The sequence below is a fragment of the Rhincodon typus genome, chromosome 13 (assembly GCF_021869965.1).
Source record: "Rhincodon typus isolate 14 chromosome 13, sRhiTyp1.1, whole genome shotgun sequence".
NCBI classification, from domain to species: domain Eukaryota; kingdom Metazoa; phylum Chordata; class Chondrichthyes; order Orectolobiformes; family Rhincodontidae; genus Rhincodon; species Rhincodon typus.
Genome location: NC_063344.1, coordinates 65,608,853 through 65,633,336, shown reverse-complemented (window position 1 = coordinate 65,633,336; position 24,484 = coordinate 65,608,853). Strand labels below are relative to the sequence as shown.

Below are 24,484 nucleotides of genomic sequence, written 5' to 3'. Positions count from 1 at the left end.
AAGGCATTGCACACAGCAAAGGCTGTGGCCCCTGACAACATTCCGACTTTGGTACCAAAGACCTGTGTTCCAGAACTGGCTGCACCCCTAGCCAAGCTGTTCCCATACAGTTAAAATACTGGCACTTTCCAAACTCATGACCATTTCCATCTAGAAGGACAAGGGCAGCAGGGACACAGAAATACCAACCCCTGCAGGTTTTCCTCCAAGCCACATCCTGGCTTAGAAATATATTGCGTTCATTCTGTTTGCTGGGTTCTAACAGTATTGTCAGTCTACCTACAGCACATGGACTGCAAAGTTCAAGAAGGCAGCTCATCACCACCTTCTCACTGGCAATTAAGGTTGGGCAATAAATGCTGTCCCAGCCAGCAGCATCCATATCCCATGGGTGAATTAAAAAGAATCTATCTGACATTGTGGAAATTTGCGCAGGAACATCCTATCTCCAAAAAGTGACAAAAAGTAAATCCAAACAATTACCGCCCAATCAGACTACTCCTAATCATCAGCAAAGTGATGGAATGTGTCGTCAACAGTGCAGTCAAGCAGCACTTGTTCAGTAATGATCTGCTTACTGTCATTCAATTTGGGTTCCGCAAGGGTCATAACCCTCCTGACATCATTACAACCTTGGTCCAAACATGGACAAAAGAGCTGGACTTGGGGGTTCTGGTGAGAGGGGCTGCCGGGATACTGAATCAGCATTTGACGGAGTGTGGTGATATTCAATGGCATTACCGTCGCTGAATACTCCGTGATTAGTGTCCATTTATTGGCCAGAAACTGAACTGGAACAGTCTAGTAGAATATCAGAAGCTCGAAATTCTACAGTAACTAATTCACCTTATGACTCTTCAAAGCCTGTCCAGCACCTATATGGCGTAAGACAGGAGCGTGATGGAATACAGTCCAGTTGTCTGGAGTTCAGCTCTGGCAACTCTCAAGAAACTCAACATCATCAAGGACAAAGCAGTCTAATTGATTGGTACTCTATCTACCACCGTCACCATTCACACCCTTTACCACTGACTCACAGTGGCAGCAGGGCGGACCATCTACAAGGTGCATTGCAGCAACACACTAAGGCTCCTTCAACAGGTCCTTTCAAACCTAAGACCTCTATCACCTAAAAGGACAAGGGCAGCAGATATACGGGAACACCATGACCTGCAAACCAAACACCATCCCGCCTTACAGAGTCAAACAGCACAGAAAAAGACCCTTCGGTCCAACTTGTCCATGCCGACCATGTTCCCAACTAAACTAGTCCCACTTGCCTATGTTTGGCCCATATCCCTCCAAACCTTTCTTATTCATGTACTTATCCAAATATCTTTTAAACATTGTAACTGTACCTGCATCCACCACTTCCTCTGGCAGTTTGTTCCACACACTAACCACTCTCTGTGTAAAAAAGTTGCCCCTCATGTCCTTTTTAAATCTTTCTCTTCTCACCTTAAAAATATGCCCCCTAGTTTTGAACTTCTCCACCTTGGGGAAAAGACCTTTGATATTCACCTTATCTGTGTCCTTCATGATTTTATAAGGTCAACCTCTTACGCTCAAGTGAAAAAAGTCTCAGCCTATCCAGCCTATTTTTATAACTCAAATCCTCCATTCCTGGCAACATCCTTGTTTTCCGAACCCTCTCCAATGTAATAACATCCTTCCTAAGGCAAGGTGACCAGAACTGCACATAGTACTTCAGAAGAGGCCTCACCAAAGTTCTGTACAACCTCAACATGACGTCCCAACTCCTATACAGGTATTTCTGCTATAACCCGTGTTTCATTAATGTGAATTGGCTGTAATGTGATTGATGAATAGTGGACACTGCTTGGATAGCGTGAACTTTCTACTGTACAGGTACAGCGCTTTTCTATAGCGCAATTTTCTGCAGCGCAAGGTTGCACAAGAATGCAACTGTTGTGTTATAGAAGAAATACCTGTACTCAAAATGTCTGAATAATGAAGGCAAGCATGTTAGATGCCTTCTTAACTGCCCTGTTTCCCTGTGATGCAAGTTTCAATGAACTATGTACCTGAACCCCTAGGTCTCTTGGAAATATATCGCTGTTTCCTTCACTGCCTCTGGGTCAAAATCCTGGAACTTGCCCCCCTTTCTGCATTGTGGGTGTACGTACATACCAAGGACAGCAGTGGTACAAGATGTCATGTACCATCACCTTCTCAAGGGTACCTACTGATGGGCAATAAATGCTGGCTTAACCAGTGATGCCTTTATCAATAAAACAAGCGTAGAGAGAAGAGATTCCTTTCATGAATACCAGAAGAAGCTAGTGAAGAGACAACAAAGGAAGAAAAGGTATAAATGTGATATAAAAATGACAGTAGAAAAGTGAATAGTCCCAGAGGACTGGCAGACAGTAAATATGATTCCTGTATATAAATATGGATATTGAACCATTCAGAAAACTATAGATCAATTACTGTAATGCAGCAACAATAATTGAATTTTTACTCAATGATATCATAGGAGAACATCTCAAAACCAAAACTACAGTAAAGAGTAATCAACACACTTCTCGAAAGAGAAGGTCATGCTTGGCCAGCCTTGGTGAGTAAAATAACTCCACAGAGGGTGGTAGTTACCCTTTATCTACACATGAACAGTCCTTGAATCTAGTACTGCCTCTTCAGAGTCAGGTACTAGAGTGTCAGTATCTCTGACACTTACCCTTTGCATATGTGACAGCCAGGGTTCCCTGATTGGACCAGATTAGCAGCCCCAATATTCTCTGAGGTCCAGCTGGCTGACCTCATTACAATCACAACAGTGAGGTTTTTAATGAAATAACAGAATGATCATGGAATAGGAAATAGGAGCAGGAAATACGCCATTAGGTCCCTCAAACCTGCTCCTGTTTTCATTATGATCATGGCAGATCTAATTGCGGGCCTTAATTCCACTTTCCTGCCTGCCTCCTTAAATCCTTGATTTCCTTGTAGATCCAAAATCTATCTACAAGGCAGAATCTATGCTTAAGTGATTCATTAATTTAACCTGGATCAGAGTGAGATGCTGCATTTTGTGAGGAATATGGGGAGCGTGTAAGGCTTTGATAATCAGTCTAACTGGGGTAGAGGAACCAATGGATCTACAGATAAAAGTTATCAAATGATTTAAAGCAGCTTTAATTTTTTAAAAATTTGAAAATATAAGTGAAGCACTGAGGTTCTTTTGAAAATGACAAAGTTTACACGGTGAACAAAAGGGAAGGTGAATGAACCTTAAAAGTTTGATCTCACAGGTTTTGATGGGGTAGATGTAGAGCAGGTGTTTCCACTTGTACAGATGTAGAAATGAACACATATGTAAGATTAGCAATACATAAATCTCATAAGGAATTCAGGGGAAACCACGTTTCCCTGACAGTGTTGTGAATGTGGACCTCGCAGCAGATGGAGTAAGTTGGGGTGAAGAAAATAGATAGGGTTAGGAACACATGAGGGAAAAGGAATCAGTACACAATCTGTACCCCCTCCCAATAATTTCCCCATTGCAAACTGTGAGTCACTCTGAGAGCAAAACTCTTGTTCTGGTGACCCAACATTACGTTTCCTGATATCAGGCTCCTTATCTGTGTCTCTTTTTGTTCTTTCGCGGGATGGTATTTGTTGACCTCATTGTACTTAAACTGAGTGACTTGCTAGACCATTTCAGGGAGCAGTTAAGAACCAACCACATGCTGTGGGTCAATACTCCCTCTAATATTTTCTTTGTGCATGGACCTCTGAGGTCCATGCAGGGCAGGAGCTTGCGAAATCGGAAGTCAGTGTGTCGGCAGATGGGTCTGTTTCTGAACCTTACAGAAACTGTGCAGCTTATAGCAAATGCAGTTCTGGGGGCCCTGAGTTACATACAAGCTGGACGAGGTGAGAGTTTCAAATAGAAACAGAAAATAGCTGGAAAATCTTCACAGGTCTGGCAGCATCTATGGAGAGGGAGCAACAGAGTTAACTTTTTCAGTCCAATATTATTCCTTCAGAATGTCCTTCCTTAAAGGTCATTAATGAACCAGATGGATCTTTATGTCAATCGATATTGGCTATCAAGGTCACTGTAACTGATGCTAGTGTTATATTCTGGATTTGTTCATTGAATTTAAATTCTATCAATTGCGATGGTTGAATTTGAATTCATCGACCATCACTCTGGATGACAGAGTTGATGGTTGTGAGAGTAATGGAGCTGTTTTGCACAGACCTATACATTGTAAGTCAGAACACTGAGATCCTTTAGTGATTTGGGTTGTACACTGGAAGTATGGCATTATCATATTGCCTTTGATTGGGTGTGGGTAATGATTGTATGACGAGATTGTATTAAATATCATCACGGGGCAAGCTGCGAGGTTGAAGTCAATGAATCTGCTCATCCCTGATCTGCCACCAACAAGGGACGGCTGCTTCTTCAATCTGGCCTGAACAATCAGGGAGGATCATAAAATAATACTCCATCACTGCTGCTTACATAGAGTCATAGAGACACACAGCACGGAAACAGACCCTTTGGTCCAACCAGTCCATGCCAACCATAATCCCAAACAAAAGTAGTCCCACCTGCCTCAGCTTGGCCCATATCCCTCCAAACGTTTCTTATTCACGTACTTATTCAAGTGCCTTTTAAACTTTGTAACTGTACCCCCATCCACCACTTCCTCTGGAAGTTCAATCCACATACAAACTACTCTCTGTGTAAAAGGTTGCCCATCATGTCTTTTTTTTAAATATTTCTCCTCTCACCTTAAAAATATGTCCCCTAGTCTCGAAATGCCCCAACCTAGGGAATACACACCTGCTGTTCACCTTATCTATACCCTTTATGATTCCTCAATAAGGTCATCCCTTACCCTTCTACATTCCAGTGAGAAAAGTCCTAGCCTATCCAGTCTCTCCTTATAACTCAAACCCTCCATTCCTGGCAACATCCTGGTAAATCTCTTCTGAATCCTCTCCAGCTCAATAATGTCCTTCCTATAACAGGACAACCAGAACTGGACACAGTACTCCGGAAGAGATCTCACCAAAGTCTTGTACAACTTCAACATAATGCCCCAACTCCTTTACTCAAAGGTCTGAGCAATGAAGGCAAGCATGCTAAACAAGTTCTTAATCTTTGGAAGAAGTGTCTGTTGTCTTCTATCATTGAAGATTGAGTCCTACTAGACCATAGAGCTACTCTCTCATTAGAGAGACGACTGGTGGTGGTCCAACCTGAGGGTCACCATGCCTCAGATGAAGGGGAGAGGCTGAGAAGGAGAGTCCTTCACAGTATCCTCAGCAGGTGTAGAAACTGAACCCATGCTGTTTTTTGGACCACAAACCTGCCATCCAGCCAACCGAGCTAATCCAATCTCACTAGTCAGAAAAACAAAGTTGCTGGAAAAGCTCAGCAGGTCTGGCAGCATCTGTGGAGGGGAAAGCAGAGTTAATGTTTCGGGTCCGGTGACCCTTCCTCAGACCTGCTGAGCTTTTCCAGCAACTTTGTTTTTGTCCCTGATTTACAGCATCCGCAGTTCTTTTGGTTTTTACCAACCTCACTAGTGTCTAAGTAAATGTGCCATTGAGTTGTCCATCAAGGCACTTAGCCCACTGCCGGCCTGTGCTGAGTTACATCATTGTTGCTGTGGTGGGTGATTTTAACTTCCCCTGGGACTCACTTCATGATAGGGGCTTGGATGGGGCAGAATGGCACAGTATGTGAACAGTCCAACCAGGGAAAGGGTTATGCTGGACCTGGTTTTGGGAAATGAAATCAGCAGGTGAGTGAAGTTTCAGTGGGGGAGCATTTTGGGAGTAGTGACCATAATACCGTGAGTTTTAAGATACTCATGGATAGGGATAACAACAGTCCTCGGGAGACGGTGTTAAATTGAGGGAAGGCGAACTACAACAGTATAAGACAGGAACTGGAGAGTGTTGATTGGAGGCAGCTGTTTGAAAGTAAATCCACGTCGGACATGTGGGAGTATGCGAGAATGAAGGATTGATATGGCAAGTTACGGGAATCTTGCATGACCAAGAATGTTATGACTTGTCAAAAAGGAAAAGGAAATATGCATAAGGCCTGGGAGGATGGGAACTGATGAAGCCCTTGAAGTATATAAGTAAAGTAGGAAAGAACTTAAATAAGAAATTAGAATGGCTAAAAGGGGTCATGAAATGTCATTCATCGGAGAATCCCAAGGCTTTTTACACAAATATGAAAAGCAAATGGATATCCAGGGAAAGGGTTGGCCTTTTCAAGGACAAATGATGGAATCTATGTGTGGAGCCAAAAGAGGGAGCTGAGGTTGTAAATGAATACTTTGTGTTGGTATTCACCAAAGAGAAGACATTGGTAGAGAATGATCTCAGAGAAGGGAGTGTCAAATTTCTAAGCCAAGTTTCTATTAGAAAGGAAGAGGTGTTTTGTGTCTTAAAGAGTATTATTTAGATAAGTCCCCAGGTCCTGATGGGATGTATCCCATAATATTGAGGGAGGTAAGAGAACAAATTGCTGGAGCATTGACAGACATCTTTGCATCTTCTTTGGCCACAGTTGAAGTCCCAGAGGACTGGAGATTAGCCAATGTTGTCCCATTGTTTAAGAAGGATAGCAGGGATAATCCAGGAAACTATAGGCTAGCGAGTCTCACGTCGGTGGTAGGGAAATTATTGGAAAAGATACTTAGGGACAAGATCTATACGCATTTAGAAGTAAATGGATTTATTAGCAATAGACAGCATGTCTGTTGTGGGGGGGAGGTTGTGCCTCACTAACTTGATCAAGTTTTTTGAGGAGGTGATGAAGATGATTGATGAGTGAAAAGCGGTTGATGTGGTCTACATGGACTTCAGTAAAGCCTTGACAATGTCCCCTCATGGCACACTGGCACAAAAGGTGAAGTCACATGGTATTAGGGGTGAGCTGGCAAGATGGATACAGAACTGGCTCAGTCATAGGAGGCAGAGGGTAGCGGAGGAAGGATGCTTTTCAGAATGGAGGGTTGTGCGAGGGGGGATGTTTAAAAGAGATGTGTGAGGCAAGTTTTTCACACAAAGGGTGATGAGTGCCTGGAATGTGTTACCAGAGGGGGTAGTGGAAGCAGACACAATAGGAGCATTCAACAAACACCTGGATGAATACATGAATAGGAAGGGAATAGAGGGATACGGATCCTGTAAGTGAGGACAGTTTCAGTACGGAAGGGCAAAATATGTTGGTGCAGGCTTGGAGGGCCGAAGGACCTGTTCCTGTGCTGTATTGTTCTTTGGTCTTTGCATTCAGCAGAATAAGGCATTTGGGCTACATGTTCTGGGTTAGAGCAGTGCACAGTGAAGGTTTCCATTACTGTTCACTATCTGAAAAACCCAATCTCACTGAGATTCCAGGAAAGCTCAAATAGGTAGCAGTAGGTGTAGCTGCATGGAAATTCCCAGCCAATGCACTTTGCTATTTGATGATAAATACATGACTCCATTTTGTTCAAGCATTTTTTTGCAACAAATGTCCTGACTTTGACAGTGAAGAGGTCCATTTCAATATGCTGTGTATCAACATTCTGCTCTGCATTCACAACTGCAGAATGTTTGAGTGCCAAAAGAGCTCATTTGCCTTTACTTTGATTTTATTTCTGTGCTGTCTGGTAACCTAGAATCTTTTTTTTTTCCATTTAGGGGCTTTATAAAGCTGATGAGCGTTTTGGGCCTGGAGTGTTAACCTACCCTAATGGTCGGCAAGATGTGGGCCTGTGGTACCGGAATCACCTCATCCGGCTTTGTACCGAAATTCCGGGAGCTGTCACGGTGAAGGATCACCCACTTTATCATTCCAGCACGAAAGAGCTTGCCATCCCAGTGAAAACATACAAGGAGAAGTATTTCTGGAGAATCAATCCCAATGAAGACCCCTTCTTCTACCCTTTCAAAAAACTGCTGTTTGACGACAACTACACACTGCCTCCAGAGATGGAGATTTATTCCACCGACGCTGACCACTTGCCCCTCACTCACTCCTACACAAAAGAAAGTGACAGACATTTCTTCCAAAAAGAAGAGTTGGAAGATGAAGACGAGATGGTGAAGCTCCTCATTATTAACCAAACTCCTTTGCTGGTTCAAATGCAAATACACATCTTTAGACATAGGTATACATTTGTCAGTTATTCTGGGATGCTAACCATATGTCAAAATGATGTGGCATAGTTATACAGTGTGGAAACAAACCCTTTGGTCTAACCAATCCATGCTGGCCATAATCCCAAAGTAAACTAGTCCCACCTACCTGCACTTGGCCCATATCCCTCCAAACATTTCCTATTCATGTACTTATCCAAAGGTTGCAACTATACCTGCATTCATCACTTCCTCTGGAAGTTCATTCCACAGACTCTCTATGTAAAAACGTAGCCCCTCATGTCCTTTTTAAAACTTTCTCCTCTCACCTTAAAAATATGTCCCTGAGTCTTGAAATCCCTCACCCTATGGAAAAGACAACTGTCATTCACCTAATCTTATAAGCCTCATGATTTTACAAACCTCTATAAGGTTGTGCCTCAACCTCCTACACTTCAGTGAAAGAAGTCCCAGCCTCTCCTATATACTTTGTCTATGACCTCCTTGATTGTGTAAAATAGTTTTCTTCTTTCATCTATGCAAGAGGCCAAAAGATAAGTAATCTACTCCTAGGCTTCTGTCAATGCCCCTCACTGTGACATGTGTGGAGAAGAGGTTTGAAAATGACTTGCCTGTGTAGATATCCCTTAGCTCATGCAACTCGAACCTGTGTAAGTGAGCACAATATCTAAGCTTGTTTCAGAGATAGTAGGAACTGCAGATGCTGGAGGCCTACTAGGCCCGAAACGTCAGCCTTCCTGCTCCTCTGATGCTACTTGGCCTGCTGTGTCCATCCAGCTCTACACCTTGTTATCTCACAATATCTAAGCTGTTGCTTCAGTGCTGTGCTGAGGGAGTGCTGCATTGTCTGAGGTGCCATCTATTAGACTCTCAGCTCTCTCAGGCAAATGCAATGGAACCCAGTGGAACTACCTGAACGAAAACATTTGGATGTCCTGAGGTGGTGAAAAGTTTATTTTTTATTTGTTCACAGATGAGGGTGTCACTGGCTAGGCCAGCATTTATTGTCCATAACTAAATGCCCAGGGGGCAGTTTAGAGTCAGACATGTTGCTGTGTGTCTAGAGACACGTGTAGACCAGACCCAGTAAGGATGCCAGTTTCCTTGCCTAAAGGACATTAGTGAACCAGATGGGCTTTTCTGTCTATCGACAATGTTTTCATGGACATTATTAGCCTCTTAATTCCAGATTTTTAAAAAATTTTATTGAACTCAAATTCCACCATCTGCCAAAGCAGGATTTGAACCCAGGTCCCCAGAACATTACCTGAGTCTCTGGATTAACAATCCAGCTAGGCCATTGCCCCTCCCCCTCCCCTGCCAAACAAGGTGCAATATAAATGCAAAGTCTTAATTTTCTTGAATACTTTTTGTCTGACCTTGTTTAGGTTGAGACTGTGTTGACACACAAATTTCTGAACTTACAGCAGGCAAATAGTTCCACATATGTTTCACATGAGCCTTCATTCACCTTTCTTGGTCTAACCCTATCAGAATATCCTTCCATTCCCTTCTTTTTCATATTGCACCTGAACTCCCTATTGGAATTGGTCATTGACTGTCATATATTCAGGACCCATATCTCCTCTTGCATCGTGGAAACATCTTCTCTACCTCTACCCTGGCAAATGCTCGCCTCAGAGGACTCTTTTAGGCCACCCCTTAGTTTCATCTTTTTGAGAGAAAACAACCCCTCTACCCTGGCCAACTTTCCCTAATAGAGTGGATTTGATAGCATAGTGGCAATGTCTCCAGAGGCCCAGGCTAATGCTTTGGGATGTGCAACCCAATCTACTGCACTGTGGGGTGAATAGTAAAATCTGGAATTAAATGCTAGTCCAACTGTGACCATGCAACCATTGTCAACTGACACAAACTGAATCATCTGGTTCACTCATGTCCTTTACCTGGTCTGGTCTACATGTGACTCCAGACCCACAGCAATGTGGTTGATAATTAATTGCCCTCTGAAATCAACGTATCAAGTGACACATTCAAGAACTGTTGGGGAAGGCCAACAAATCCTGGTCTGGCCAGCTATGTCCACACCCCATGCGAGAACTTAATAAAATTTTCAAGATCTCTCAGTTTTGGTGTATTCCAGAAGCACCTTTTCCTATCCTTCTTTCTCTGTTTTATAACATGGAGACCAGAACTGTTCGCCATACTCCAAATGTGTAACTCCATAGAAGTTGAATGGAAGGGGCAGTAGTCTTGTCTGTATTCTTGGGAAGTTGGAGCTTGGACTGTTTCAGGTTCCCTAATCTGCTTCCGAGGGACATTGTTGGAATTTTGGTTGGAACGCTCTCTGGTTGGCCTGTGAAGGGGTTCCCCACCCAACTATGAGTGGTCGGCTGGGTCTCAAAGCAAGGGGGTTGGGAGAAATCAAATACCTTCCCCGAAGAGCAAACAGCTGCAATTAATGGTAAGTAGCTGAAAGGAGTGGCTCCGACATGAAAGTGACCTCTCAGCCGATCCATAAGAAATATGAGCGCATCAATAAGAGAAGGCAGCCAAGTTGACTGAAAACTGTGTCTCCAAAGGTGGGGTGAAGCAACAAAATAAATGATAGTCTTGAATTTTTCTATCCCTTTCATAACCTCAGGACACCCCAAAGTTCTGTTCAGCCACTGAAGTTCCTTTGAAGTGTCATTACTCCTTATTATGAAAGGAAAACGTAGCTGCTACTTCAAGCACAGCAAGATCCCACAAGCAGCAAAATGATCATTCAGTTATGCGTCCACTGCCTTAGTTAATTGATGGACAGGTACTGGCGAAGTCAGCAGGAGATCTCACCTGCTCTTCACTGAAATCATGTTATCAAACCTTTTATGGCTCCCTTGCCAAGGGGTGACAGGACCTCGGTTCAACGTCTCATCCAAAAGCCAATGCCTCAGTGCAGCTCTCTCTCAGTGCTGCATTGAGATTTCAGCATAGACTTTTGTGCTCAAAAGCTCCAGGATTGAGCTGCAGGTGGCTTCCAAAATTGAAGAAGGCCAAAAGATGCAGGAGGATGTCTAAGGGCTGGAAGTGGTTGTTCAGGCAGGGATATGTGAGGCTATGGACATGGTTGAAAATAAGGATTCAAATTTGGAGGTTCATTAGATCATCAGCAACTAGAATATTCCAGTTTTTTTTTGTCTATCAGCTATATTTTTGGGAGTTGGTGACGCGGTGGTCATGTGACAGAATTATTACTCCAGAGGCCAGGATTAGTAATCTAGAGACCCAGACTAAGGGAACATGGATCAAATTCCCTCATGGCAGCTAGTGCAATTTAAATTCTTTTAATAAATCTGGAATAGAAACCTTGGCTCAGTAATAGCTACCACAACTATCAATTATTGGAAAAACTCCTTCTGAGAATCTAAGTTAGCCATATTCATGGACTCTCTTTTATCAACTTTGTTCGTAACATCTTCAAAAGACTGATGAAGGAGAACCAAGGAACTGATAAGAAAATGGAGAATAGAATATGATTGCAATCTAGCAAAAATATCTCGACAGTCTGCAAAAGCTTCTATAGGTACATGAAAAGGAAACATTTGGCTAAAATAAATGTTGGTCCATTACAGGCAGAGTCAGGAGAATTAATAATGGGGAATGGAGAAATGACAGAGGAGTTAAATGATTACTCTGTGTCAGTTTTCACCAATTAAGGCACAGAACTAGAGATTTAAGTGGCTAAGGACAATGAGAAGTTGAAGACAATTAGTATTAGTAAGAATGTACTGGAGAAATTAATGTGATTGATAATCCCCAGGACCTGATGGTCCACATCCTAGACTGTTGAAGGAGGTGGCTATAGACATAATCAATACATTGGGAATTATCTTCCAAAATTCTACAGTTTGAAAGATAGCAAATGTTTAAAAGAAGAGAATGTGAGAGAAAACCGGGAACTACATACCTGTTAGCCTTACATCTACAGTGGAGAAAATATTAGAATCTATTATAAAGGATGTGATAAATAGACAGCTTGATTGATAATGATCTGATTGAGCACAATCAGCATGGGTTTGCAAATGGGAAATTGTGCTTGACAAACTTTTTGGAGTTTTTTTTGAAGATGTTTCTGACAGAATTGATAAAAAGAGAGTCAATGGGTAGAATACACGTAGACTTTCAGAAGGCTTTTGATAAAGTTCCCCAGAGGACCCTGGTTAGAAAAATTAAAGCACAGGTAATGTCCTGGCATGGGTTATTAATTGGTGACAGACAGAAAGCAGAACAGGAATTAATGTGTTCTTCCTGCACGGGAAGGCTGTGACGAGAGGGGTACCGCAGGGATCAGTACATGGGCCCCACCTCTTCACAACATTCAACACATGATTTGAAGGTAGGGACCAAATGTGATATTTACAAATATGCACTGATACAAAGCTGTGGAATGTTTTGTGAGGAAGAGGTAAAGCAGTTTCAAGAACATTTGAACAGGTTCAGTGAATGGGTAAGACCATGGCAGATGGTAAAGATAGATTGAATGCATGGAAGACTGGACAGTGTGACCTTACTTGCAGCTGCTAATTGCTGTTGTGTATTGATGAAGGTGTGTGTATTGGGGTGTGATGGATTGTCAAAGGATCGGAGGTAATCAATAGTAGAAAGAACAGGAAGTCCAGCAACAAAGTTACCCTTGATGGGATAATTAGGAGCATGTGAGTAATGGCATGGACACCTGGTGAAATACCAGGCTTACAGCTGAAACACAGAAAGAAATGCAGTCAGATTCACCACTTCTGCTCACACTGAGCAAGTGGGAAGAGAATACGGACTCAGGGAGAGACTGCACCGCTGGGAGGGGGACCAGAGACTGGAGCAGGAACTAGGGACCAGAGGGAGACTGGGGACCAAAGGCAGACTGGGAACTTGGGCAAAGACTGGGAACCAGAGGGAAACTGGGATCAGAGTGAAACTGGGGACCAGAGAAAAGGCTGGGACGTGAGTGAGAAACTGCACTGGGAGGAGAGAACGAGGATCAGGGAGGAGTCTGGGGACCAGAGGAGAAAGTGGAGAATGAGAAAGAGACTGGAGACCAGAAAGAGTGACTTAGAGACAAGGGAGAGACTGAACTCAAGCAAGATGACTGGGACAGGGAGGGAGATTGGGCCCCAGACAGACGGAAACCGGGGACACGCCAGGAGAGAGAAGAGAGACCAGAGAGAGAATGAGAGAAAGGAGACAGAGAGTCTGGGGACCTGTGGTGAAATTAGAGATTGGAAGAAAAACTAGGGACCGAGGGAAAGAGGAGAAATTGTGGATTGGTTAAGAGACCAGAGACCAAAGGGAGAGACTTGTGACCAGACAAAGAGAGAAAGAGAAAGAGAGAGAGAGACTGGGCAGCTGGGAAGAGATCAGGGATGGGACTGAGGACTGGGGGCAAGGTTGGAGATGGGGAGAAACCAGGAATGAGGCTCAACCTTTGAGGAATGTTGTCCCCTGGCTATGATCATTACATGGAGTAAATGTTTGAGATACAACTCTCTCAGAATTATGATGCAGTTACGGTCTGTCTGCACTGTTATTGTCTGGTGGGGAGAAGCTGGTTCACATGGGTCACACAGGAGATTGGAGGATGGAATGGATGAATTGGCACGAGATGAGCATTAAGAGATACAAGCTACAACAGAGAAACTAATTTCACTGCTAATTTTTTGTAGGTCTCTACCAGTAATGAACTAAAAATGAAATACTGTGGATGCTGAAATTCTGAAAGAAAATATTAGAGAAACACTCAGCAGGTCTGGCAACAGAAAAAGAGTTAATGTTTCAGCTCATGTGACACAACAGGGTCTCAGGTTATTACTGAGATAGATAACTGGAAGTTTATTAACAACTAGTCATGCTCACTGATATGACATCTCAGATTTCCGTGTAGTCTGGGTTTTATTCTTACTTATGCTCCTATGACATTATATATAGTTGAGTGACTTACTGTCTCAGATTGACTCACTGTTTGCTTACTTAATGGTACGAAGAGCAAGATGGGAAACTTTTATGCTGTAGTGTCACACGTCATGATGTTGTCTAGCTATCTTAAAGGTCTAGTGCCTTTCTGAGATCTGTGTGATAATACTACAAGATGATATATTCACTCTTCTTTCTCTCTCCACAGATGCTGCTGAGTTTCTCCAGCACTCTGTTTCAGTTTTGTTAATGGAAAAATGTTGGAGATGGTTAGGAGTGTGGGTGGGGGCAAAGACTTTTGATTACGAGAAGTGGAGATCACGTGATATGACCTCCAGGGACATGTCCAATCAGCGACATGTCCAATCAGAGCTGACAGCCCTCAATTCAGTACACACTGCATTAACACAGTGTCAAATTCCCTTCCTTGTAGGCACGCACAGGCAACGCTCTCCTGGGATGTTGCTGCTGTTATTGAAGGAAATCGAGAGGGCTTTGGTCCAAAGGGGCCTCTGGAATGCAGCTCCGAGCAACTTATCATTGCAGCTGGAGAGGGGAACCAAGACACTGTGGTTAAAATTCTCAAAACGAACTTAGTGAGTGCAGATGTGGCAGATGTCCATGGACACATATCACTGATTGGGGCTGCAGTAAGTATCGATTCTTTCTCAGAGCTCTTGCTGCAATGTCTACGAGGAGTTTTCATATCCTGTGGTAAAATGAGCAAGCCATCTGTAAGGGGCCACTCTCACGAATGATCCCATAAACTGAGAGGGACTCCCTCCATCCTAGCCAGGGAGATCATGGTCTTAGGGAGAGCAAGTGAACCCATCACTGTGCTGTGGAGGCTGGGGCAACCTGTTCTCATATCTCACACTTGTGTGTACACCTCCGCAACAATTGTTTCTGTCTTGTCTAGGTCTCCACAATTAGACATAAACCAGTCGACACACTTAGCTGTTGAAAGAAGATGCTCCTAAATCTTGTTTTGATCATGATTATAAACAGAAAATGAACTGGCACAGACAGTGGGTCAGACACTGTCATTTCACGGTCTGGGACTGGCTGGGACAGTGGGTCAGACACTGTCCTTTCACACTCTGAGACTGGCTGGGACAGTGGGTCAGACACTGTCCTTTCACACTCTGGGACTGGCTGGGACAGTGGGTCAGACACCGTCCTTTCACACTCTGGGACTGGCTGGGACAGTGGGGTCAGACACTGTCCTTTCACACTCTGGGACTGGTCACAGTTGTTGACTGACTCTCAGTTCCATGAATCTGGTTGTTGGCAAGCCCAGGGTATGTTACCCGTCCTCAATTGCCCATGAAGCAAATGGCTTGCCAGGCCATTTCAGGGGGTAGTTAAAAGTAACCACACAACTGTGGGATTTTAAACCAGAAGCCCATTGTTTAACTGTTGACTTGAATTCTTCAGCAGTGCCTAAGTTTGCAGATAACTTTGCGTTGTCAGTGAATGCTGGTTTGTGAGTTTGAGCGAGACAGGAGGAAGGGAAGCTTGCAGTGTCCTTGCTGTTATCAGTCGATATTTCTTTCTTTCTCTGCTTTTCTGCTCAATGTAGCTGTTGATATAGTTTCATTGATAATTTCTGAGTCTGCTCTATTGTGCTTCTAAGTTGTCCACATGCCTTTGATGCCCAAAATGTCTAGCTCATCACAGCAATATAAATTAAACTGAAGATGGGAAACTTTTCAATACTGATTTCAAGAGATAGGTTTTCCTCATTGCATACACGTTGTCAGGACTTGCCTCAATTTGGGGTCAAGTTAGCCATTTCAAGTCAGTATTTGCCACTTTTACAAAAACAATTTTAACCTATAAAATCAGATGGTTTGAATCAGAAACTCGAACATCAATAGTTCATGTTTACTATCATCATAACAAGAAAAGGAAATTTTTTTTCACATTGTGGGTTGTTGGAATCTGGAAACAGACTGCCTGTTAGGATATTGGAGGCAGATTCGACACTTACTCGCAAAAGAGAATAGGAAGAAATATGCGGAGTTAAAAATAAAGTGGCAGGCCTAGTCGCAAAGAGTAAAGACTTGGGATTAATTGGTTACACCAATGAACCAACAAAGACATGATGAGCCTTCCACTCATTGTGTTCTCTGATTCTGTCATTGTGTATTGCTCCCACCTCACAGCGAAACAATCTCTTACAGGCTGTCTGCAATCACGTTATCATCAACCTGCTGCTTGATAATGGAGCCAATGTGAACAAGCTGAACAACGAGGGTGTATCTGCGCTCAACTACAGCTGCATACATTACTATCCTTCTGGCTGCTTTCTTCACAGTGAGATCTACAAACTCACAAACAAAAAAAAGGTTTGTTTCATTTGAAGACAGTAAGAATGCTCCAAGTCCATTTCCATTTCATATGGCCGTAAGATACAGGAGCAGAATGGCTGATATGTTTCTCAACCCCATTTTCCTGCCTTCTCCCCATAACCGTTGATCCCCTTACTCATCAAGAGCCTATCTATCTCTGTTTTAAACACACTCAATGACATGGCCTCCACAGCCTTTTGCAGCAATGTGTTCCACAGATTAACCACCCTCTGTCTGAAGAAACGCCTCCTCATCTCAGTTCTAAAGAGTCATCCCTTCATTCTGAGGCTGTGCCCTCAGGTCCTAGTCTCTTCTACTAGTGGAAACATCTTCTCCACACCCACTCTATCCAGGCATCTCAATACTCTGTAAGTTTCAATCAGATTCCCCCTCATCCTTCTAAACTCCATTGACTACAGAACCAGAGTCCTCAACCGTTTGTCATATGACAAGCCCTTTATCCCTGGGATCATTATTGCAAACCTCCTCTGGACCCTCTCCAATGCCAATACATTGCCCCTTAGATACGGGACCCAAAACTGCTCACAATATCCTAAATGCAGTCTGACCAGAGCCTTATACAGCCTGAGCAGTACATCCCTGCTCTTGTATTCTAGCCCTCTTGAAATGAATGCTAACATTGCATTTGCCTTCCTAACCACCAGCTGTATCTGCATGTTAACATTAACAGAATCTTGTACAAGAACTGCTAAGTCCCTTTGTGCTTCAGATTTCCAAAGCTTTTCCCCATTTAGAAAAGAATCTACACCCCTATTCTTCCATCAAAGCGCATAACTTCACACTTTCCCAAACTGTATTCCACCTGCCTCCTCTTTGCCCACTCTCCTAGCCTGTCCATGTCCTTCTGCAATCTTCCCACTTCCTCAACACTGCCTGCCCCCCGCCTATCTTGTGTCATTCGGAAATGTAGCAACAATGCCCCTCAGTTCCTCTGTCCAGATCGTTAATATATAAACATGAATATTTCTGGTCACAACACTGACCCCTGCTGAACTCCACCAGTTACTGCTGCCTTCCTGAAAAAGACCCCTTTATCCCCACTCTCTTCCTTCTGCCAATCAGCCAATCCTCTATCCATGCTGGTACATTGCCCCAGCACCATGGACTCTTACCTTATTTAGCAGCTTCCTGCAAGACACCTTGTCAAAGCCTTTCTGGAAATCCAAATAGATCACATCCACTGGCTCTCCTTTGTCTAACTTGCTCATTACCTCCTTAAAACATTCTAACAGATTTGTCAGGCATGACTTCACCTTGAAGAAACCATGCTGACTCAACCCTATTTTACCATGCACTTCCAAGTACTCTGCAATCTCATTCTTAATAATGGACTCTAAAACCTTACCAATGACCAAGGTCAGGCTACCAGCCTATAATTTCCAGTCTTCTGCCTCCTTCCCTTCTGAATTACAATTGTTACAATTGTCATTTTCCAATTCCTCTGGGACCCTTCCTGACTCCAGTGATTCCTGAAAGATCACTACCCATGCCTGTCCTATCTCCTCAATTATCTCCTTCAGAACCCTGAGGTGTGGTCCATCTGGTCTGTGTCACTTATCCACCTTCAGACCTATCAGCTTCCCCAGCACGTTCTCCTTGGAGACGGCCACTATACTCACCACTGCCCCTGAAACTCCTGAAGTTCTGGTACGCTGCTGGTGTCTTCCACCATGAAGACTGATGCAAAGTACCTATTCAGTTCCTCCGCCATTTTTTGGTTCCCCTTTACTACTTCTCAGCCTCATTTTCTAGAGGTCCAATTTTCAATGCCCTGATCCCCTTACAGCCACAACTCTGTGATACCTACAACATCGTACCTGCCAATTTCAATCTGCGCTACAAGCTCATTCACTTTGTTTCGTACACTGTGTGTATTTCGGTACAACCCTCAGTCCTGCACTGACTGCCCCCTTTCACTTAGTTGTCCCCTTATCTACTGTGCCTGAAGTTAGATTCCTGACCCTTTCCACACTCTCTGTCCTATTACTTGTTCTGGAAAATTTAATAACTTCTGCTGAGCCCTGCCCACCTTTAACTTTTTTCTATAACTTTCCATGCAACTGAACCCACCCCCCTACTGTTGAGTTTAGATACCATCCACAGCCCTAGTTATGCAATTCACCAGCATCCCAGTCCCAGCATGATTCAAATAGAGCTTGTCCCAGTGGAACAGCTCCCTCCTTCCCCAGTAATGGTGCCAGTGTCCCATGGATTCAAACCCGTTTTTCCCACAGCAATTTTTGAGCCATCCATTTACCTCTTTAATCTGAGATAACAAGGTGTAGAGCTGGATGAACACAGCAGGCCAAGCAGCATCAGAGGAGCAGGAAAGCTGACATTTCGGGCCTAGACCCTTCTTCAGAAATTACCTCTTTAATCTTGTTGACCCTGTGACAATTAGCTCGTGGCTCAGGCAGTAATCCGGAGATTATTACTTTTTTGGTTCTGCTTTGAATGAGCCCTAGCTGATCCTATTTCCTCAGCAGAACCTCTCTCCTCCTTCTACATAACTCGTCGGTACCTAGGTGGGCCATAGCAACTAGATCTTTCACCTACCCATCTGCAGCCCAGGTGAGATAGCCTGAACCCAGGCACCAGGTGGGCAACACAGCATTTGGAATTTGCTGATCCTGGCCACAGAGAACAGTGGATACTCCCTTGACTATACTATGCCCAATCACAACTGCATTTCTTTTTTCTCGCCCTTCTTGAATGGCTCCCTGTACCATGGTGCTATGGTCAGTTTGCTCGTCCTCCCTGCATCCCACACTCACATCCAAACAGGGAGCAAGTGTCTCAAACCTGTTAGACAAGTTCAAGGGCTGAGAGCTCAGCAAGTTCAGCACTTACCTCCTGGATCTCTCTACCCGCCTCACTTGTATGGCACCCTCCTGTTCCTGACCACTAGCCAAACTAAAGGTAGCTAATTCAAAGGGTGTGAGTGCCTGCTGACAAGGACTGTCCAGGTGACTCTCCTTCTCCCTGATGTGTCACGGTGTTTGATGCTCAGACTCCAGCTCATCAACTCTGAGCTGGAATTCCTCAAACAACCAACACTTGCTACTGATGTGATCACTGTGAACTACATGGGATCCACCAACTCCCGCGTCAGATGCCTGGCCCAGCATCTCTATTTTATTTAATTAGGTCTTAATTTGCGTTTTTCTTTAAATTCCAAATGTTCTTTTAGTTTGTGGCCTGCAAATAATCCCCCTGTTTAACTTTAATCTCAAAAATAACCTATAACAGATAGTCAAATTCACAGCTGTTACCAACCAATGAACTTACGGTTTTCCTGTGATGTCACTCTTTCTTCTGCGCTGGGTTTCATTTTATCCTGTTAAAAAAAGACCTTATAAACTGTGAGCCAAAAATCAAGCAAAAAACTTCTCTTCGCCTCTGGCCCAAATTCCCACACCGTCTCCAGAGCCCGTAACTATATACTTGCTCGGGCTGTGTCTCACCCTTGGGTAATTGGTCAAAATGGGTCTGCTTTCATTTGAGATGAGGCATCTGGAGTCTGCTTAATGTCAGAGTTATATTAAGGGGTGCAGAAGCAGTTCACAGGATCTATCCCAGGGATGAGGAACTTCAGATATGATGATAGATTGAAGAAGTTGGGATTGTCCTCCTTGGAGGGAAAATGGCTAAGAGGAGATTTTACAGAGGTTTTCCAATGCATGTGTGGGCTGGATAGAGCAGATGGGGAGAAACTGTTTCCACTTGTAAAAGGAAAAAAGAACAAGTGCTTATTGATTTAAAGTGACCTGCAAAAGAAGCAAAGTTAATGTGAGGAAAATCCTTTACATAAAGCAAGTAGTTAGGGTCCAGAATGTTGGGGAAGCAGGTTCAATTGAGGAGCTCAAGAAGGTATTGGATTAGTATTTGAACAAAAGTAATGCAGAAAGGTACAGGGAAAAAGCAGGAGATTAGCACTAGGTGTTGATGCTTATTTAATGAGCTAGTGCGGGCGCATTGGGCTGAATGGCCTGCTTCTGCACAGGAACAATTCTACGATTCTGTCATTCAGAAGTAATGACTTCACCGAAAAGACAGAGAGAACTTGTAACTCGCCACCAGGAAATGGCGGAAGTGAATAAATTTATCTTGAATTGAATTGGCTTTATTGTCACATGCACTTGAATGAGCACGGTGAAAAGTTTATACCTCGCCATTTAACAGCACCAGCTTAGGCACAAGGGTACCTAGGTGCAGCTCCTTCAGTTACAGGATTAGTTATAGTGTAACAATGTTACCAACACACAGAACCATCTTAGTTACAATTCTTAGTTACAGGATAGAGAAATGAAGAAAAAACAATTTGCTGGTAGTTGGTGGATTAATGGACCAGCCAATGTGACAGAAGGGAATAGAGAGTTTCAGCTATAGATGTAATTAGGAAAGCAGCGGGGTGCACCCTTCCACCATCAATCATGGCTACCCCCAATGATGCCAAGCATCATCTTCCCAATTGGGCTAAGGACAAACAGTTATATCTCTCAATGCCAGTATAGCCTTGTTGGCACTAACTGTCCATCATCTTGTTTTTCTAGAAAGACAGAAGCTTGTCATTGAGTGTAATCTGTTTGTGTGATGTTCCTAGCGTAGCTGAAGAGCTGACAGTATGTGCAAACTGAGAGTTGTGGGGACAAGGCTTGCAATAATGCTCAGCGTGTGAGGGTGAAGTGTATGAGCTCTGGATTTGTAGAGATAATTCGTTTTCCTTATTTGTTCACAGGATGTGGGCACTGCTGGCAAAACATTTGTTTTCCATCCCTAATTGCTTTTGAAATCAGCGGCCTGTGAGGCTGTTTCAGAGGGTAGTTGAGAGTCAGCGAGGCCGGTGGGTCTGGAGTCACGTGTAGGGAAGGATGAGAGGTTTCTTTCCCTCAAAGGGCATTGGTGAATGAGAAGGGCTTTTACAATAATCAACAATGGTCAGTGCCACTGAGAGTCGTTTGTGCAGATTTCTGAAATCAATAAATTTAAATTTTGGATCATCGGTCAGTGAGAGATGGTGCTGTGGTTTACTCTGCAGTGACTGAGGCCCATGGTGCAGTTGATGCACTGTGGTAATTGAAGATGTATTCACCTACCTTGATCATCGTTATGAGGCCATTGGAACTTCTTGTGAACCGAGTCCTGAGGACTGTGTGGCTCGATGGACCGATGCAGTGATCTGATCCCACTTCCTCCTCAAAGCCTCCATCTCCTCCCTCCTGCAGATAATTGACACCCTTGCCCTACTGCCCTTCCTCCAGCCAGGCCTCCAGTGTATGGCAGTAGGAATGGCTTAGAGGCCTACATTGTTACAACATTTCTCTTTTAAAAAAAACTGACATCAAATTGTTCTAACCTCCTGTGATTTTTCAATGAAACGGAAAATGGAGTTAGCGTGTTTGGGACTGGCTGTACAAACCCAACAGGTAAATAGGAAGGTACATATTGCTGGGGAAACAGCAGACGTAAGTTCTCCTCCTACATCAGTCACTTAGAGTAAACACGCAGGTGTAGTTGGGAGTGAAGAAGGGAAATGCTACGTTGGCCTTCATAGCACGAGGATCTGGTCCAGGAGCAGGAATGTCTTGCTGCACTTCTGCAGGGCCTTGGTGAGACCACACCTGGAATACTGTGGGCGGTTTTGCTGTCTTTATCCGAGGAAGGATGTTCTTGCTGTAGTAGGCATGCAGCGAAGGTTCACCAAATTCATTCCTGGGAAGGCAGGACTGACATATGAACAGGTCGTATCAGCTAAGACTATATTCACTAGTGTTTGGATGCTTAAGGGTAGGAAACCTATAAAAGTCTAACAGAACTAGACAGGGTGGATATTTCCGATTGAGCGGGAGTTTAGAACCAGTTCTAGATGTGGAGTAAACCATTTAGGACTGAGATGAGGAGAAACTTCTTCGCCCAGAGAGTGGTGGATCTGTGGAATTCGTTGCCACAAAGTGCATCTGAAACAACTACATTGTATGATTACAAGAAGGAGTTGGAGAAAGCACTTGGGGCTAAAGGGATCAAAGGGTATGGGGGTGGATACAGGAAAAAGCTGTTGAGTTGGAGGATCAGCCATGATCATAGTGAATAGCAGAGCAGGCTTGAAGGGCTGAATGGCCTCCTCCTGTTTTCTATGTTTCCAAGTAGCTTGTGATTCTTGCACCTATTTTGGGTCTCAGCAATAGTCACAGCCTTCTGGAGGCAAACTTCTGTTTGACGCTCTGATAAGAAGCACTGGTAAGCATCTGAAGTAGGCCGCTACATGCGGAAATTCTATTCTTTTGCAACGGTTTTCACTCACCGGAGGGTGGGGCATTCCACCAGAGCAGGGCATTCCAAAATGGAAACACCAAGTTTTAGACTCTGGGCTGATCTTACAGAACCTTGACTCTCACCACTTCCAGCCCTCACTCTAAAAACACCGAAACAGTCCAGGCTGTGAACTCAGTAAGCTGTCTTCCACATGAAGCATCCCCACAGAGATTGGGAATGGAAAATAAGATGTTACTCCCACCTTACCCCCCGTACTCTCTCCTAGCTCCAACACAAAAAAGGGTCTCTGTTTAACCTTGTCAAGAATCCTGCACTTGTCTCTCAATGCCAATGTTTCCTGCCAATGTATTTACTGTCACTTGCATTGTGGTGAACTGACTTTGGATTTTTCTATATCTGCAGCCACCTTATGCTACATCAAAGCAGGAAGAGGATATAGATGATGAACTGACGATGCAAGTGAAGAAAGCTAAAAGACTGTCAATATACGACCGTAATATAAGAGTCGGCAGCATAAGCTTTAAGAAGATTACACCTGTTTCCTTGTCAGCTGAAGAGCTGAAGTGGCCAGAGAAAGAGGACACGATGACACATGAGTTTCCGTATTTTGAAGGGTCTCTAGTGGACGAGACTACGTTATCAGATATCGAAGAGGACAGCCTTATATCACCATCAACAGGGGCCTCCTCAACTGATAACTTTGAATCCACACAGAGTGTCCGTCATTTTCAGTTCAGTATCAGTGGCCGATATCTGCAACGTGCTGCCCATGTCTTAAGTAGAAACCAGCATTTCAAGAGCTCTGCTGGGAAATCTACGATGATGCCTGATTTCAAACATCACGATAAAGTGTGGCGGATAGCCGCAATGAAATCTGAGTATGTGCAGCAAGATCAACCAGTGTCTTACCCGACTGGGACTAGGTCGTAAAGATTTGCCACTAAGTACAACCCAAAGCACATTTTCATTTGACCCAAGTCAAAAGACCACCCGATAGATTTTCCACCAGTTTCTGTTCCCCACCTTCCACCTTCTGGTGTAAGCCCCATTGCAAACAGAGCTTCAAATTCAGGGCAGGCTCCACTTGAGAATTTCATTCACATGCCCGGTATTGAATGGCTCACATAGGGAATGTTATCAGCACATTCCAAGTGTCCACTATCCACAGTCCAACCCCAGGATCACTTTTTATTTAGCCTCAATTACTCTAGCGTGTTAAGGCTTCTTTTTATTATAGCACGCACCCAGGCCTATATCTGTTAACTCATCATAGGGATTGCAATATGCAAGTTCCTTTCATCAGCCCAAATCAAACTTTAACTCTTCCCTTCTCTGTTGCTCAGCACTGAGTCAAGGCTGACTTATCCTCACACTTGCTCCTGTTCCATTACTAATGATATTGACCTCTCTGCATCAAATTAATGCTTCATTTCCCCGCTACTGCATGGCATTAATACCCTGTCTAGTTTGGCCCTGTGCTTCTGCATTAAAAAATAGTTAATCCTTGATTTACAGAGGGAAATATGGATTGAAGTAAGGCACAAATTTATTTTTTTGCAAATGTTTCCCATTCCCAGGCACCAGAACAGAAGGGAAATCATCATCCTGCTTCTCCAAAGAGGGGCGGATCCCAACATTTCCATAAATCCAGTACCAGCACTCTTTCTCGCCATGTTGGCAGGGGATCTCAGCTCAGTCAAAATGCTACTGGAGCACAAAGCAGATCCGAATACCCGACTTCAATCACAGGTAAAGCAACAAACCAGCACAATGAAGGGGATAGC

At 43.8% G+C, this 24,484-nt stretch overlaps 1 protein-coding gene across 1 annotated transcript in view; it reads left to right on the top strand.

The window, feature by feature from the left end:
- The window catches only part of ankmy1 (ankyrin repeat and MYND domain containing 1), a 90,247-nt gene that overhangs the window by 6,916 nt on the left and 58,847 nt on the right, over positions 1–24,484 (top strand). Inside the window, exons 3-7 of the mRNA XM_048604613.1 lie at positions 7,687–8,156; positions 14,486–14,702; positions 16,239–16,403; positions 23,103–23,578; positions 24,278–24,449. Of these exons, the coding sequence (XP_048460570.1) occupies positions 7,687–8,156; positions 14,486–14,702; positions 16,239–16,403; positions 23,103–23,578; positions 24,278–24,449 (1,500 nt within the window). The remainder of the gene's footprint in view (positions 1–7,686; positions 8,157–14,485; positions 14,703–16,238; positions 16,404–23,102; positions 23,579–24,277; positions 24,450–24,484) is intronic.